We start from the raw sequence: 13,957 nt of genomic DNA on the forward strand, positions 1-13,957 counted from the left end.
TCCCTGATACGTGAAGACTTCACTGTCTGCAGATGCTGAAAGTTGAAGAAAAGCAGTTCATGGTAACAGTGACAAAACTACTTATGGCTAAGCTAGTACTGGTGACAGAAATAGTTCTTGTGGTCTGCTTGGAAGCTCAAAGGAAAGGGAGAAGTCGTGAGAGGCAGTAGTACAGCCATCAGGTTCCTTGTCTGGTAAGCCCTTAAAACAGCATGTTTAACTCTAGGGCTAGGCTACACCTTTGGCTAGAAAGCCTCCCTTTGTGAAATAGGAAAGGAGGGTGTGTGTATGTGTGCCTGATGTGCACAAACAGCTCTGCCCATGAGCTGGATGGGATTCTGCCAGGATGCTGCACTGTGATGGCACTTGTTTTTAAAACCTGTTCTTTTTGCCCTGTGCATCAAGGTGCTGCTGATTGCCATGTTCAGAGTCACCTCATGGGCTGTGCTGTGGCTTGGCCAGAGCTGGTTTGAGGAGGTTTTGGTGCTGTCTTAGTCAGGTGATGTGAAGATCAGGCTCATTCTTGTCATGAAAGAGGTTTTGCTGAATGCTTGTGAATAAAAAAACCAAGCTTGACTGGCTGCCTTGGTACCATTGTAAGGTGGCTCTGATGCGAACAAAGGTTAATTTGAGACCTAGGAACACAAGATGGCCTCCAAGCTAGAGATTACATCTGCAACAGGCTTAAGAGACTAACCTTTGCTAATGCTCATTTGAACTGCCTGAAAGCAACCTGCTGTGAGCTTGAGGGGGTTTTGAGGTTCCCTGGCTCATGACCAGGATATCTCTTGCCATCTCTGCAGTAAATCATTGCTCCCCAGCTGACGTACAACAAATAGCATCCCAAGTAGAAAAAGGCTGTGCTCAGAGCTGCTCCCAGAGATCCAGCACGGCAGCCTGCCTGGGGCACCAGGCCTCCCTGCCAGCCCAGGTCTCTCCGGTTTAACCCTGCTCCCATCCCTGCCTCTGGGGCTGTTACCCAGTCAAAGGCTTGCTCTACTACATGCTACAGCTCCTTTGCTGCAGGAGGTATGGGGGTCTTGCCCCCACCCAGTTCATCAAAACAACAGAAACGGGGATAAAAGAAGACATTGACTATTTTATGTAATTACACAAAGCGGGAAAGTGTCTCAGATTACACCACTCCCTCCCCTGGGCCATATCAACCCTCTGGCCACCACCAGCTGCAGCAGCCTCTTCAGCGGGTCTTCCTTAGCAGTGCTGGCTTACACGGGATGGCTGAAGGGTTCAAGACCTTCACCTCCCTTTTTCTGGGGAGGAAAAAAAAGAGTGACAATGACTTAGACTCACCCAACGAGCTAGCAGGCTCCTTAACCTGCTTGGCATAGGGCTGCCTTCTCAAAGCACTTGGAGGGCACCACATGGTCCCTGTGCAAGAAAAACCCAACAAACCCACTACCACACACACGTGGGCTGTGGGCCAGCTCTTGCCTCCAGGATGCTCAAAGGCCAGCCGCATTTCTGATGTCCCAGCTGAGTTGCAGTAACCCTTTTCTTAGCTGATGGCTTTTAACACCCTTGTTTGTTTGAAAACACCATGAGCTAGAGAAGGCGAAAATCACAGGGCGTGCTGTGCATCTGTCACAGGGGAGGGCTGCCAAGCTGCTGTCTTTCCTGCTGATCCCAGAGGCAAACATCCTTCTGGGAAGTGGCACACGTCAACCCAGAGCTGGCTGGAATTCAGGTGCTCTGTGGTCTGGGAGGGAGGTGTTCTCCAAACACACCACCTTCCTGTTAGCTGGATGATCTAGTCTCCAGTCCAAGGATTCATCATGCCTGTTGTGGTCCCACCACAGTGACGAGCATTTGAGCTGGAGTGTGATGGCAAGGTGAAGGGTGTTTTCCACATGTACACGTCTCCAGCATCCTCTTCCAGCATCACCCTGCCCCTCCTGTGCTTCAGAGGGGCCACTGCTGCCCCACAGCTGCGTTCGTGGGGCTGGGAGGTCACAGCCACATGCCGTGCTGCTTCTTGGTGCCCCAAAGGCCACGTTCAATCACACTGAGCCACAAAACATTGCTGGAGATCCCTGAGAAAAACGCAACATTTCTCTGCCAGTTTCAGCTTGCCCCTTACCATCACACCACCACTGGCTGTGGTGTGGCGGGTCTTGCTCCTTGGGCTGGCTGGCCAGCTGGGGAGAACCCTCGGGAGGGAGAAGGTGGCCTTTGGGAAAGAGAAGAGCCACAGGAGTCCTCAGACTTGCCCCTGTGGGCGGCTGCCCAGCCTCACCGCTGGTAGAGGGTCATGATCCCTGCGTGGTGCAGGCTCCTCCACAGCGCTGACTCCAGCATCATGTCGTGGTTGGCATAAAACACCAGTGGTTTCTTCTCCAGCTCGTAGTAGTGGTCTGAGAACTGCTTATAGTTGGCAGTGATGAACCCGTAGGCACTGACCTGCAGGGAGGGAGGTGGGACAGACAGACAAAGGACAGGGTCAGGGCTCCACCTTGGGCGGTCCATGCACCACCACCCACCCCCCAGGGATGGGGTGGCACATGTAGGACAGCCACCAGGACACGCTGGTCCCCACCAGGAGCCTTACAGCAGCTATTCACAAGCCCCCAGCAGCCAAAGGGGGGGATATCCTTGTCCCCAGGGGGAAGGTGGCCCCATGGCCTCTTACCTGGTCGCAGGTGTGGAGCGCGGTGAGGAGCATGAGAGCACCGGTGCTGGGCATGTAGAGCGAGCCGTACTGCGTGTTCAGGAGCTCCGACCGCAGGAACCTGCCGGTGGACACGGCAGGTTGGGGGGGGGGGAATCACGGCTGGCACAGCACCGTGGCCCCCAGCACCAGACCCAGCAGCACCCATCCAGCCCCCATCATGCACTCGGTGACACCAGTGCCTGGTAAGGCAGAAGCACCAAGTGAAACACAGGACTTGTGGATTCTCTGATGGCTGCTACTAAGGTTCAGCTCATTTGTTGCAGGTTGCTAAAAGGCACCTCTCTGCTGTTTGAAATCACACCAACCCATGTGCCTGCTTTCATGAAAGGTAGGAAGAGACAATCCTTTTGGGCCCTACCTCTGCTCCTGTTAGACTAGGTCAAAATTTAATTTATCTGGGGAAATGGGGAGACAAGGTGAGCACAGTGAGGTGTAGGAGGGGATGTGAGCTGTGCTGCAGCAAATAGGAATGGCAGGGGAGAGATGCCTCTGCCTTGTCTGCAGAGAGCAGGGCAGAGGTGGTTCCAATGCCTGGGGAGGACTGGGACTGCGTTTTGATGCTGGGCAGCCACTGGTCTGTACTGGAGAGAGCAGTGGTGGGAGGCAGATGGTCTGAGCCCAGCATGGAGCAGAGCTGGGCAGCAGCCACGGTCCTCATCATCCTCACCTCGCTGTCAGGTACTGCAAGAAATCTGGATGCAGCAGCTTGAACTTCTCTGCAGATGCCTCTGGTCCAAAATACTTCTGTGGTCTGCATTGGGGCAAGGAGAAGGGCAGAAGTCATGTCACAGGAGTCCTGGAGCTACTTAGGGTTTATCCCACCAGGGACAGACACGGGGCGAGGGCAGGCAACTCATACTCCCTCTGGTACATCACCAACGGTGCTGGGAGGATCTGGGGGGGCTACTCACTTGTCCCCCTTGTCCGAGCCCTCGGGGACTGGGATGCCCTGGATGGCCGACTTCAGCATGACATAGTCCCGGACATCTGAGGGGATGAAGATGTACCTCAGGTCCTGCAGTGGGGACACAGACGTGGCACTTGAGGGGGGGCTTTCGGGCACTGCCCACGCCAACGGGACGAGGACTGAGGGAGCAAGCCCAGCCTCAAGGGAGAATTTGGGGTCACCTCCCCAACAAGCCCTTGGGGTCTCACCTTGGCCTGGGGTATCTGGGTGAAGCCGTACTCCTCATAGGCGATGAGAGAGTTCTTCATGGTGTTCACCGTGAAGCCGTAGAAGGAGATCTTGGTCCCGACGTCCTCCTCGAAGCCTTTGATCACGGCACCGTTGAGCCTGCGGGAAAAGCGCAGGACACGTGTCCTGGACTGGCCTCTCCCCAGCACCCGTGGCCCCATCCTGCCCAGGACCTGTCCGCACCTGAAGACCAGGTCGTGCGCATCGATCGCCTTGCCCTGCCGCGAGCCGTTGAGGATGCCGCCGTTTCCCACCACGGCGCAGCGGACACAGCCCCCGGGGAAAGCGTCCCTGTCAAAGAGGTGCCTGTTGGCGGAGGTGTTGAGAAGCCGGAGGGTGCTGCCCACCACTGGAACAGAGCAGGATGGGGCCGGTCAGTGGGGAAAAGGTGTGCATCAGCCCGCGTGAGCACCTGTGCGCTTAAGCGTGCAACAGCACGCACGGACAAACTTGTGCAAGAGCACATCCAGGAGCAGCACACAAGGAAGCTCATGCTATCCTCGTGCAGGACAGGGGTCTACAGGTGGGATGGGGGGACACCAGCCAGTGCCACCTCTCACAGGCTCGGTGTCACCCCCTCACAGCCCTTCCTAAGCCTGCTCCAAACAGCGGCCACCTGAGGCCATGCAAGGCATGGGGATGCATCGGGACATCTCCAGCCCCAGCCCTGTGGATGCTGCTGCCTGTGCTGGCCGTGTCCCCTCCTGACAATGTCTCCTTGCAAATGCCACTGGTTGACTCCCCCCCCGCTGCCCCCAGCACTTCCCAGCCCAGGGATTGAAGCTGGCGGCTGCCAGGGAGAGCAGAGAGTGGGTCTGGGGTAGGAAGGGAAACAATCTCCATCCACAACAATGGAGAGGGTTGTCCGAGCTCCTCCGGCCCCAGTTAATAATCATGCACACACTGGAGCTTTTATTCAGGGAAAATGTCACAAGATGCAGCAAATGGCATTTGCAAAGCCATCCCCTCCACCCTGGGAGGCAGAGTGGGAAGAGATCAAGGTTCCTGGCTCCTCTGCAGGGCTTCTCTGCCTGCCCCATTTCTTCAGTCCCTTCTGCTGGGCTCCCTGGCCCCTCGAGCTGCCCCGCACCCTCCCATCACCCCCCTTGCCCCATCTGCTGCCACCCCCATCCCCATTGGGTCCATACCTGCGTGGGACAAGCCTAGCCAGCCATAGGGGACATGTCGTGCCTTCAGCCCGTCCCAGGTCTCCGGGGTGAAGTGCTGGTCCCACATCAGCACGGGGGTGTCAAAGCGGAAGATCTCCCCAAACTTGGGGTCTGCCTTTGCTCTGGCCATCACCGAGCGGAGGCACGTGCTGGGCTGGAGGGAGGAGGACCTTGGCTCAGTCTCCAGCCTGGGTCTACCTTCCTGTGACATCTCCACCCCTCAGCAGGCACTGAGGAGAGGACAAACCCAGGGACAGAAATGCTTCTTGTCCATCACATGCTCTGCTGAGTCACCCAGGCAAGGGCATTGCCTCATGCTTCAGTTTCCTGCTGCAAAATGCCCTTTGGTACCCAGCTCCCTGGGGCTGGGGGGACCAGGACTTACAGAGTCACCTGAGAGCATGAGCCCTGTGAAAGATTCAGCACCTTCTAGTGTGGGCACCCCGCTAAAGGCCTTTGCTGTACGAGAACAGCCCCAATGCCCAGGACCAGTCCCTCCCAGAGCCTGGGTCCATCCTCACAAGCCTCCAGCCTGGGCTGGTGGCCCAGGCATCATGGGGTTGGAGAGAGTGGGTGATGCTGGCTCCAACCTCCACATTGGGGAACTGCTCGGGGAGGTGCTACCACGGCAGCAGGGACGCCTGGGGAGACCCACGTGCATGGATGGAGGAGGTTTCTCCTCCGCACACATACACAAAACCCTTTCCAGACAGTGCTGCTCCTCTTCAGCTTCCCCCCACAGACCTTCAACCAACAAAACCCAGCAAGGAGGAGCACCAAGGACACTAACCATATTGTGCTAACGATTACCTGCTTTCTGCTGGGCTTGGGCTCCTCCAGCTCGGCAGAAGGCTTGAAGGGCTTCCCACTGGAAAGGGGAAAACATATAGCAGAGTTAAAAATCCATCATGTGGGCACTGGGGAACCCCAGAGTGGGCAGAGGGCTCCCAGCTCGTGCCAGGACCAATGCGCACACCTTAGTCCCTTACCTCTCTAAGCTGCCTTCAAGGGCCCATCTGTGGCTGCCAGCTTGGCGCGATGTCCCCGACGGAGCCAGGACCAGCGGTTCTGGCCGCAGCAGGCTGGGAGAAGAAGCCAGTAGGGGCTCAGCCGGGGAGGTGACACTGAGCCACTGCACCCCAACACCCCCAACCTGCGAGAGCCACGGGGCAGGACCACGTCACCTCCACTTGGCTCCTCTCCACCGCTGCCTGTGCCCACCCACCCCCTGTCTGCACGTGTTTCTGCAAGCAGAGAGCCACAGATTTGCAAAATACGGGGTTTGTGCAGAAAGAAGCCGCCGTCTCCTGGTGGGTCCCACCTCCAAAAACTGCACCCAGCCCAGCCTGCAGCCTTGGGGAGACCCTGCCGAGACCTCCCCTGCTCTTCCCACCATCCCACCTTTCCCGAGCACGAGAGGGATGAGGCTGGGACAAGCTGGGCAAGCCAGCAGGACACATAAAACTGCTACACTGGCAAAGCAATCAGCAACTGGGATCTGGAGGCTCCCAGGGTGTGCAGGACCCCCCTCTGCCAGGGGGCCAGCTGGGGCATGCCCTGATCCTTCATTTAGCACTGGGGGACAGAGGCAGAAGGCTTCCCACCCCGAGCATCTTGGGGTGCCCTGAGCCCTACGGGGCCAGGCAGAGCAGACCCGGTCTCCCAAGGGGGGTGTGTGGGGCTGGGGGCCAGGGGCAGGCAGGGTCGCAGCCTGGCAAGCAGGAGGTGGGAGCCCACCGGAGGGGAACAGGCTCCCATTCATCCCCGCACAGAAGGGCCCTTCAGAGCCCCCCGGCGCCGCCTCCAGCCCAGCCTGCAGGTGCTCAGGCCAGAAGGGGGGCATTGTGGAGGAGACAAGGGCCCCCTTGTTACGGGATCTCTGCTTGGGAGCCTGGGGACAGGTAGAGGCAGGTGGGGAGCGGAGCTCTGCCTCCCCCCCCGGCCCCCGCTGGCGCGACGCTGCCCGGCGCGGCGGGCATTGGGTTTCCATCCCCGTCACGGCCCCTGTCGACACCAGCGGCACCCACAGCCCTGCCCGGGAGTAGATCCAGACCTGTTTGCCACCCAAACCCTGCTCTGTGCCACCCTGGGGGTACAGCATGATGCGGAGGGACAGCCCAGCCCCTTGCCTGGGTGCTGGCACTGGGGGCTGGAGCATCTCCCCAGGCACGGACAGGGAGTCATGGCCAAGCAGGCTTTAGTCCCAGCTCCCTCCTTCCACCGTCCCAGCACCGCCAGATCTGGGCAGGGGATGCTGAGGGCAAAGGCATCCCGCCTGTGCAGGGGGCTCAGCACCACGAGAGGAGCAGGGCAGCTTTTGAAATCAAGCCAGTGCGTCTTGCCCCAGTGTCCCATAAAAAGGCACCTCCCCAGCAAGAGCTGCTGCCCTGCAGAGCCCCCACCATTCAAAACACACACGTTCCAGCCCAGGGGCAAGGTCCCTGACTTAGCTCTACCCCATGGCCAGATCCTGCCCTCCAAACACGTGCAAAGAGCCGTCCTGCTGCGTACAGTACAGGAGGGCTGACACCGGGGCTGGCCCCAGAGGCAGGAGAGGGGTCGGGCTGGCACTGCTCCCACCTCTCCTTGCAGCCACCAGCTCATCCCTGAGACTCATCCCCGGAGCACCTGAGCTGATGGAGAGGAGGGCGGGCAAATCCCCACGAAGGTCACCAAGGTGGGACTGAGCCACCCCAGAGAGATGCCAAAGCTGCAGCTTTCTGCAGGGCCTTTCTGGTGTTATCACTGTGAGCATCTAAACAAACCCAGCCTGACCAAACTTGCCTGTTCCCTCAGCTTGCGGATGGGAGCGGAGCTGCCCTGGCAGGGTCTGTGCACAGCAAGGCACTGGCTGGGAAAGGCCATCCAAAGGCTGTAGGAGACCTCGTGGTTACGCTGGAGGCTGCTCTTTCAGCTCATCTCTGCCAGGTACAGGCAGTACACCCTGATCAGAGCAGAGCTTGCCCATGCAAGAGTCTCACAGCAGCTACAAGGAAAGCTCTGCGCACTGAAAACAGCTGAGCTGCAACGAACCGCCATGGGATCCCCACAGAGCTCACCCTCAGCGAGCCACCCCAGCCCTGCTTGCTTCCTCCATCTCACGACACAGAAGATCCCCAGCCCAAGTGCCTCACCAGTAGGAGCTTATAAACATTACCAGAACCTGAACAACGGACCAGGGACTGAAGAAACCTCCAGAACCAGCTCCTGCAATGCACCAAGCTCCCCGGAGCAGCACACCCCCCTGCACCCAAAGCCCCCTTGTTTGGCCACCCACCCTTTTTCTGGCCACAGAGGCGCAACCCACCACCAAACCCCAAAAGCCGTTACCCTCACACACCATGCCCAAGCTCGTACTGCCCAGGAGATGCACGCAAAAAAGCTTCTCCTACCCTGCTGCCTCTCCAGCCCTTCCTCATCAGGCTCATGAGCCCCAGCTGCACATCTCTGCCCACCCAGCCCTCCGAGCTCTCCCACTCTTATTTCTTGGTACAGACCCTTCCATTCCCATTCCCTGGCTCATCCCAGTGCCTGCAGGACAAGGCAAAGACCCGGACACTGGCAGCGGCAGGGTGCTGTGCTGCTTTCTGAACTGCCAGGGATGCTGTGGGAGCACCCGGGGCAGCGCGGGGGGCTGAGACCCGGCTGTGCTTGGGCTGGCTGGAGGGAGGTGGGTGCAGGCAGCCCAGCAGGTTGGCTCCTGCTGATGTTCAATGGGAGCTGGTTCCCTCCTCCACCTGTGGCCACACATGGTGCGTGGCACTTGCTCATCACTTTTTCCAGGACTTGTGCTGACCTGATAAACTCAGTCCCCACGTCAGCACCTCCCTGCACTCGCATCCCAGCTGCGGGTGCTGGAGCCAGCTCCCCAGCATCACGGTAGCCATCCTGGCTGTGGCTGCTGCCCAAACGCTGCCAGGGAGGGCGTGGAGCAGCTGGGGACACCCTCCCCCCCCCCCAAAACAGAGTGGCGCGTCGGGGAGCCAAACACTTTGACGTCACCCGCCAGGATGTGGTGAAGCACCTCGTGATGCTTGGTTGACTCAGAAGATGACAACCCTGCCCCAGACCGGCCGATGCACAATGGGGCTCCGGGGAAGGAGTGGCCCTTGGCTGCCCAGGCACCAGCTGCGGCAGTGGAGCCAGCCAAGCCTGGGTGCGCTCTCTGCCGTGGCATTCACAAATATGACGTCTCTGGTCTGTGGCCACCCCCCATTTCCAGAAGATAACACCATGTATGAGTGTTGTGAGCACACGCTCTGGCCTTATCTTCAGCAAACACTCCCAGGGCCCTGCAGAGCCATTTGAGAAAGCCGAAGCAGCAACGCAAACCCGCTCTCAGAAGGCGTTTGCTCCATCCCACCGCAAAGGGCCGAGCTCCAGAAAGCATCTTTCCCTGGCCCAGCGCCAGAGCGGCACAGCGAGGCTGGGCAGAGCTCCGCGCTCATCCTGTCTCCCCTAATAACAAAGCCACAAGCAGTGCTGGCAGCTCACCGGTGGGGTTTCAGAGAGATGGCTGGGCAGGGAGTGGGACGAGGCTGTGGCCAGCTGAACCCGGGGGGCTCCAGGGATTTCGGCTCCCTGCAGCCCCACTGAGCACCGGGTGGCCAGTTCTGCGGGGATGAGGGCATTTCGCCCATCTCTGTAGGGGTCTCACCGCTGCCACCAGCTTCGTGCTGAACTGGAGGGGTACTGGGCATTGCCGTGGGTATCTGGCCCTCGGGTGATTTGGTGGTGGCAGCAGCCAGCATCAAGTGGGGGGTCAGCTTCCTCCCAACCCCCTTTGTCGCCCCGTAAGTCTGCGCAGAGGCACTGCTCACACAAACCTCCCTGCCGAAACGTGGCCACCTGCACCGACGAGTGAGCACCCCCGACCCTCCCTTTCATCCCCAACGGCAGGCAGAGCAGAAAGCGTGCACTCTGTGATAGCACGTCAGCCGTGCAAAACACCAGCTGTCCCAGTTTCACCTCTGGACTCAGCCCCGCATCCATCGGCAGGGCAGCACCGATTCCTCCGGGTGCACAGTTCAGGCTGGACAAAGAGCAATCAGGGGACGGCGCGTTTCTAAACACGGAATCGGAGCAAACAGGACTCGCTCTGGTTTGGAGTGCAGGTCGGCTCCCTGTTATCTCGCCCTGGGCTCCTCTCTGGGGCTGGACGAGCTGACCCTCGGTCCCATCGGTCGCGGGGCAGGAGGCTGGGCTGGCTCTGCGGCGCGGGGACCCGGGGCTGGGGCAGGTCCAGGCAGGGTTAGGCAGTGACTGAGTTACCTGCAGCCTGCCACGGGCTGGGGGGAACCCACTCCCGGCTCCCATCCCGTGGGTCTCCTCTGCACCCTGCTCCTGGGATGGGCCACGGACCCTGTGCCACGGACCCAGTGCCACAGCAAGGCTAGTTTCCATTCCCAGCTCCAGCGTGGTCCTTGGGCACGTCCCGCTGCCCTCGCGGGCCTCAGTTTCCCCTCTCATGGACATCAAGCTCTTTGTGGAGAGCTGCTCCACACCCCAGCCGCAACCTGCCCCAAGCGCCGTGCGGTACGAGCTAACGCTGCTGCTGTTCGCAGCACTGCTCACCCAGCGTGGAGGAGGGTGAAAACAGCCAAACTCTGCCCGGGCTGCTGGGGATACTTCTGCTCCGCAAGACCAGCAGGAGAGGAGATCCCTGCCCTGGGCAGGACAAGAGGGGGCAAGGAGAGCCCCCATCTCCCAGCTGGAGAAGAGAGAGCGTCTGGACCCCAGGGAAGCCCAGCCAGCTGCATTCCCAGCGACTCCCAGCACAAATCTGGCTGCACTCAGATCACCCCATGCAGGACCGGCTCTGGTCCCCACAGCAACCTCCATTCCCGGGCGGCACCCTGGCAGCTGGGGTCTATCGCACCCATGGCACCCAAGAGCACCCAGCATGGAGGCTGGGGACACCCATAGCACTCTTGTGGCACATTACCTGACGCTCACAGGAGAGGAAGGTGGCTGGTCCTGCAGGCCAAGTGCTGTGCAGGCTCCCTCCCACCCTGCCCACTCAGCCGTGCTCCCCAGGGCTCCCTGGGGGACCCCAACACCCTCACCCACCTGGCACCGGGGAGACTCAGGAAGGGGCTTGGGGAGGTTGCAGGGAAGGCAGACGTGACCACAGATGGGGAGATGCAAATTGCTGGAGTTTGGGAAATGCTGCAGCCCCTGGGAGTTTGCAAGCGGTGGGGCGGCAACCCCGGGGATCCGAGTGGGATCGGATGCCTTGCACTGGCAGTGGGGGGATCAGTGCAGCTCCATGGGGGCCAAACCTCCCCCCAGGACAATCAGCCAGCTCTGATCCTAAATCAGCTCAGCGGGGACACATGGGGCTTGCAGAGGGGCTGGCTGGCTGCTGAAGGGGGTTTGATCCCGCTGGGGGCTGAGCACCCCCAGCCGTCCCTGGACCCAGCAATGGTTTCTTTGCACTCTGATGGGTTGAACCCCTGTGGGGACCCCTGCAGCCCCCCATGACCCCAAGGTCCTGCGCTGGGCACCCCTGGGCTCAGCTGGTGGCCATAGGCAGGACCCAGTGCCCAGGACACCTCGGGCAGGGGGCAGCACCTGCTGCAAGCACATTTCCCAAACCAGCCAACAACCGGGGGCGCAGCCGAGATAACCCGCACTGAGGGGCCCACACCAGCACCCCAATTCCCTCTCCCCACCCCAGCGCATGGTACCTCATGCTGGATTTGTACATCCCTGCCTCCCAGCCCGCTCCGCGTCCCCCCTTACCTGGCTATGATCCTCTGGCTGGGGGGCAACTCCACCGCAGCATAGTAGTGACCGTAGAGGAGCAAGGAGGATGTTAAACCTGCCAGGAGCAAAAGGCAGAGCCGTTTCCAGTGCGGGGACCCCATCCCAGACACTTCAACCGCTGGAGTAGCGCAGGCAAGCGGGAGCGTGGGAGCCTGTGCTGCCTGCACCGGGCACGCCGCCGTCCCGCCGCTGCCTGCAACTGGCCCTGCAAACTTCCCGACCCCTCTCCTCTCTTGGCCCTGTGGGTGCAGACACTGCTCCGTCCTGCCGACTGGGATGGATATTACTCCTGAGCGGTGGGAGGGAGGGGGTGAGCCGGAGGGAGGAGGCAGCCGGCTGACTGGTTCAGACTTGCTGAGAAAAAAAGCACTTTTGAGCTGCTTTTTTCTCTGAACTGGGGATTAAACATTTACTCAGACCAGCAGGAAAATGTGCTTTTTTTTTGCCTTCTTTTCATGCCAACCACCTACAGCTCACAAAGCACGAAGGTTCCCCCTTTCTGTAACTTTCTTGTTTGGCTAAAACATGTGCTTTTACCACCAGCTGCTTCACAACCGGCAGCGTGCGCAGCCCACGCCAGCACCCGGCGACCCCACAGCGCAGCCACCGCCGAGCGTGGCCGGAGGTGCCTGCTGTTTATTAGAAGTTTATCAGAAACTCCAGGCTCCAAAGTAAAGCCAGACTCTGGTCTTGGGGTGCCCAATAGCAGCACCACAGCACATACCGGCACCCAGCCGCTCGCAGGCAAACCTGCCGCCGCAGGAGCAAATCTGGTGTAAAAGGGGAGAAAGGGGGGGACACACACTGGTGGGGTGCTGCCTCCGGGTCCCTGGTGGCTTTTTGGCTGAACAGATCGCACCCCCACAATGTGGTTTTTGTAGCAAACAAAACCGTTCAGGGCTTTGTGCCAAGTTCGACAAATGGTTTAGGCTGGGGGAAATGAAAAACGGGTTTGGGGGGAAATCCGAATGAAGCATTTTGACATTTTCAGAAGCGAAGTGCTTCAGTTCCTTTTTTGAAAGAATATTTCGACATTACTTCAGTTAAACTCATTGAAACAAAGAAAACAGCCCTGCTAACTGTAGGATATGCATACCAAAATGTGTGTTACAGCGGGGGAAGGGACTCAGCAAGGAAAACAAGCGTTTTCAGCTGAACTGCAGTGACTTTGGGGGTGGATGGGGTTGTGCGTTGGATTTTTAGGAAGCCACCAGACTTGGGGAGAGGCAGCATGGTGAACCCTGCTCCATCCAAACCCTCAGCCCTGCACCCACGGCTCCCCAAGCACCCACAATGCAAGTCTCCATTCGCTTGCATTACTGCAAGTCCCCCAGTTGCCGGCCCTGGTCCTCTGGGAATTTTGGCTGTGCGGGGATGGCACCGTACCAGCATCTGTGAAGTACCCAGGTTGCATCGGTGACGATGTCCTGATGTGAACACGGGAGCAGGTCTGGGACCCAAGGCTTGCAGCGGTGCCAGCGCTGGCCTTGTCCCAACTGGGAGAGTGGACATCAGACCTGGGTCACCACCACAGGATGGTGGCCAAGCAGATTTTAAAGAAAACTTACAGGGAACAAGCCCTGCTGTTGCACAGGGGCTGGGGAGCTGCAGCAGGCAGGTGTGGCTGGGCACGGGGTGTCTTGGGGAAGGAGAGAGCAGGCAAGAAGCAGGAGGGACAGGACAGACCATCACCGCTTGGACACGCAGGGATGAACAGAGGTCTAAAGCTCAGCTGGAGCTAAAACTACAAAAGGAAGGGCAGGAAGAAGGAGTTAACACATACCCTAGTAGCAAAGGGCAGCTCAGAGAAATGTGGGTGCAGCGATGGAAGAATTCAATGCTTTTTGCCTCTATCAGTAAAGCCTGCTCCCAGCCCCTGGCAGTACTGGGACATCTAGAAGATTCAGGGCCAGCGGAGGTGGGACAAAAGTCTGGGATCCTGCTCAAAGGTCCCCCAGCCTGGAGCCTGTCCCCACCCGGTGTGACTTGGGGATTGCCCTTGTTCACTCTGACCTGATGGATTTGCTCCCTGTGACCCAGCGCTTCGGCTCAGGTGCTCTCAGCTCTGGCCCTTCGTTAATCATGGCTAATTATTACCAACTGTTCTACTAAGTCACAAGGGACATAGCAAGGCTT

At 59.3% G+C, this 13,957-nt stretch overlaps 1 protein-coding gene across 1 annotated transcript; it reads right to left on the minus strand.

Annotated features, from left to right (window-relative positions):
* Positions 1-2,250: 2,250 nt before the first annotated feature.
* ST6GALNAC2 (ST6 (alpha-N-acetyl-neuraminyl-2,3-beta-galactosyl-1,3)-N-acetylgalactosaminide alpha-2,6-sialyltransferase 2) lies at positions 2,251-11,922 on the minus strand. Its single transcript, XM_010579383.1, has 10 exons — positions 11,798-11,922; positions 6,043-6,135; positions 5,864-5,921; positions 5,033-5,207; positions 4,068-4,233; positions 3,845-3,983; positions 3,601-3,704; positions 3,357-3,440; positions 2,648-2,747; positions 2,251-2,418 (listed from the first exon to the last, which is right to left on the minus strand). Exons 1-10 carry the CDS (start codon positions 11,920-11,922, stop codon positions 2,251-2,253), a joined length of 1,212 nt encoding a protein of 403 aa, XP_010577685.1.
* Between the last annotated feature and the right edge of the window lie 2,035 nt (positions 11,923-13,957).

The sequence above is a fragment of the Haliaeetus leucocephalus genome, unplaced genomic scaffold (assembly GCF_000737465.1).
Source record: "Haliaeetus leucocephalus isolate CR32 unplaced genomic scaffold, Haliaeetus_leucocephalus-4.0 Scaffold657, whole genome shotgun sequence".
NCBI lineage: Eukaryota > Metazoa > Chordata > Aves > Accipitriformes > Accipitridae > Haliaeetus > Haliaeetus leucocephalus.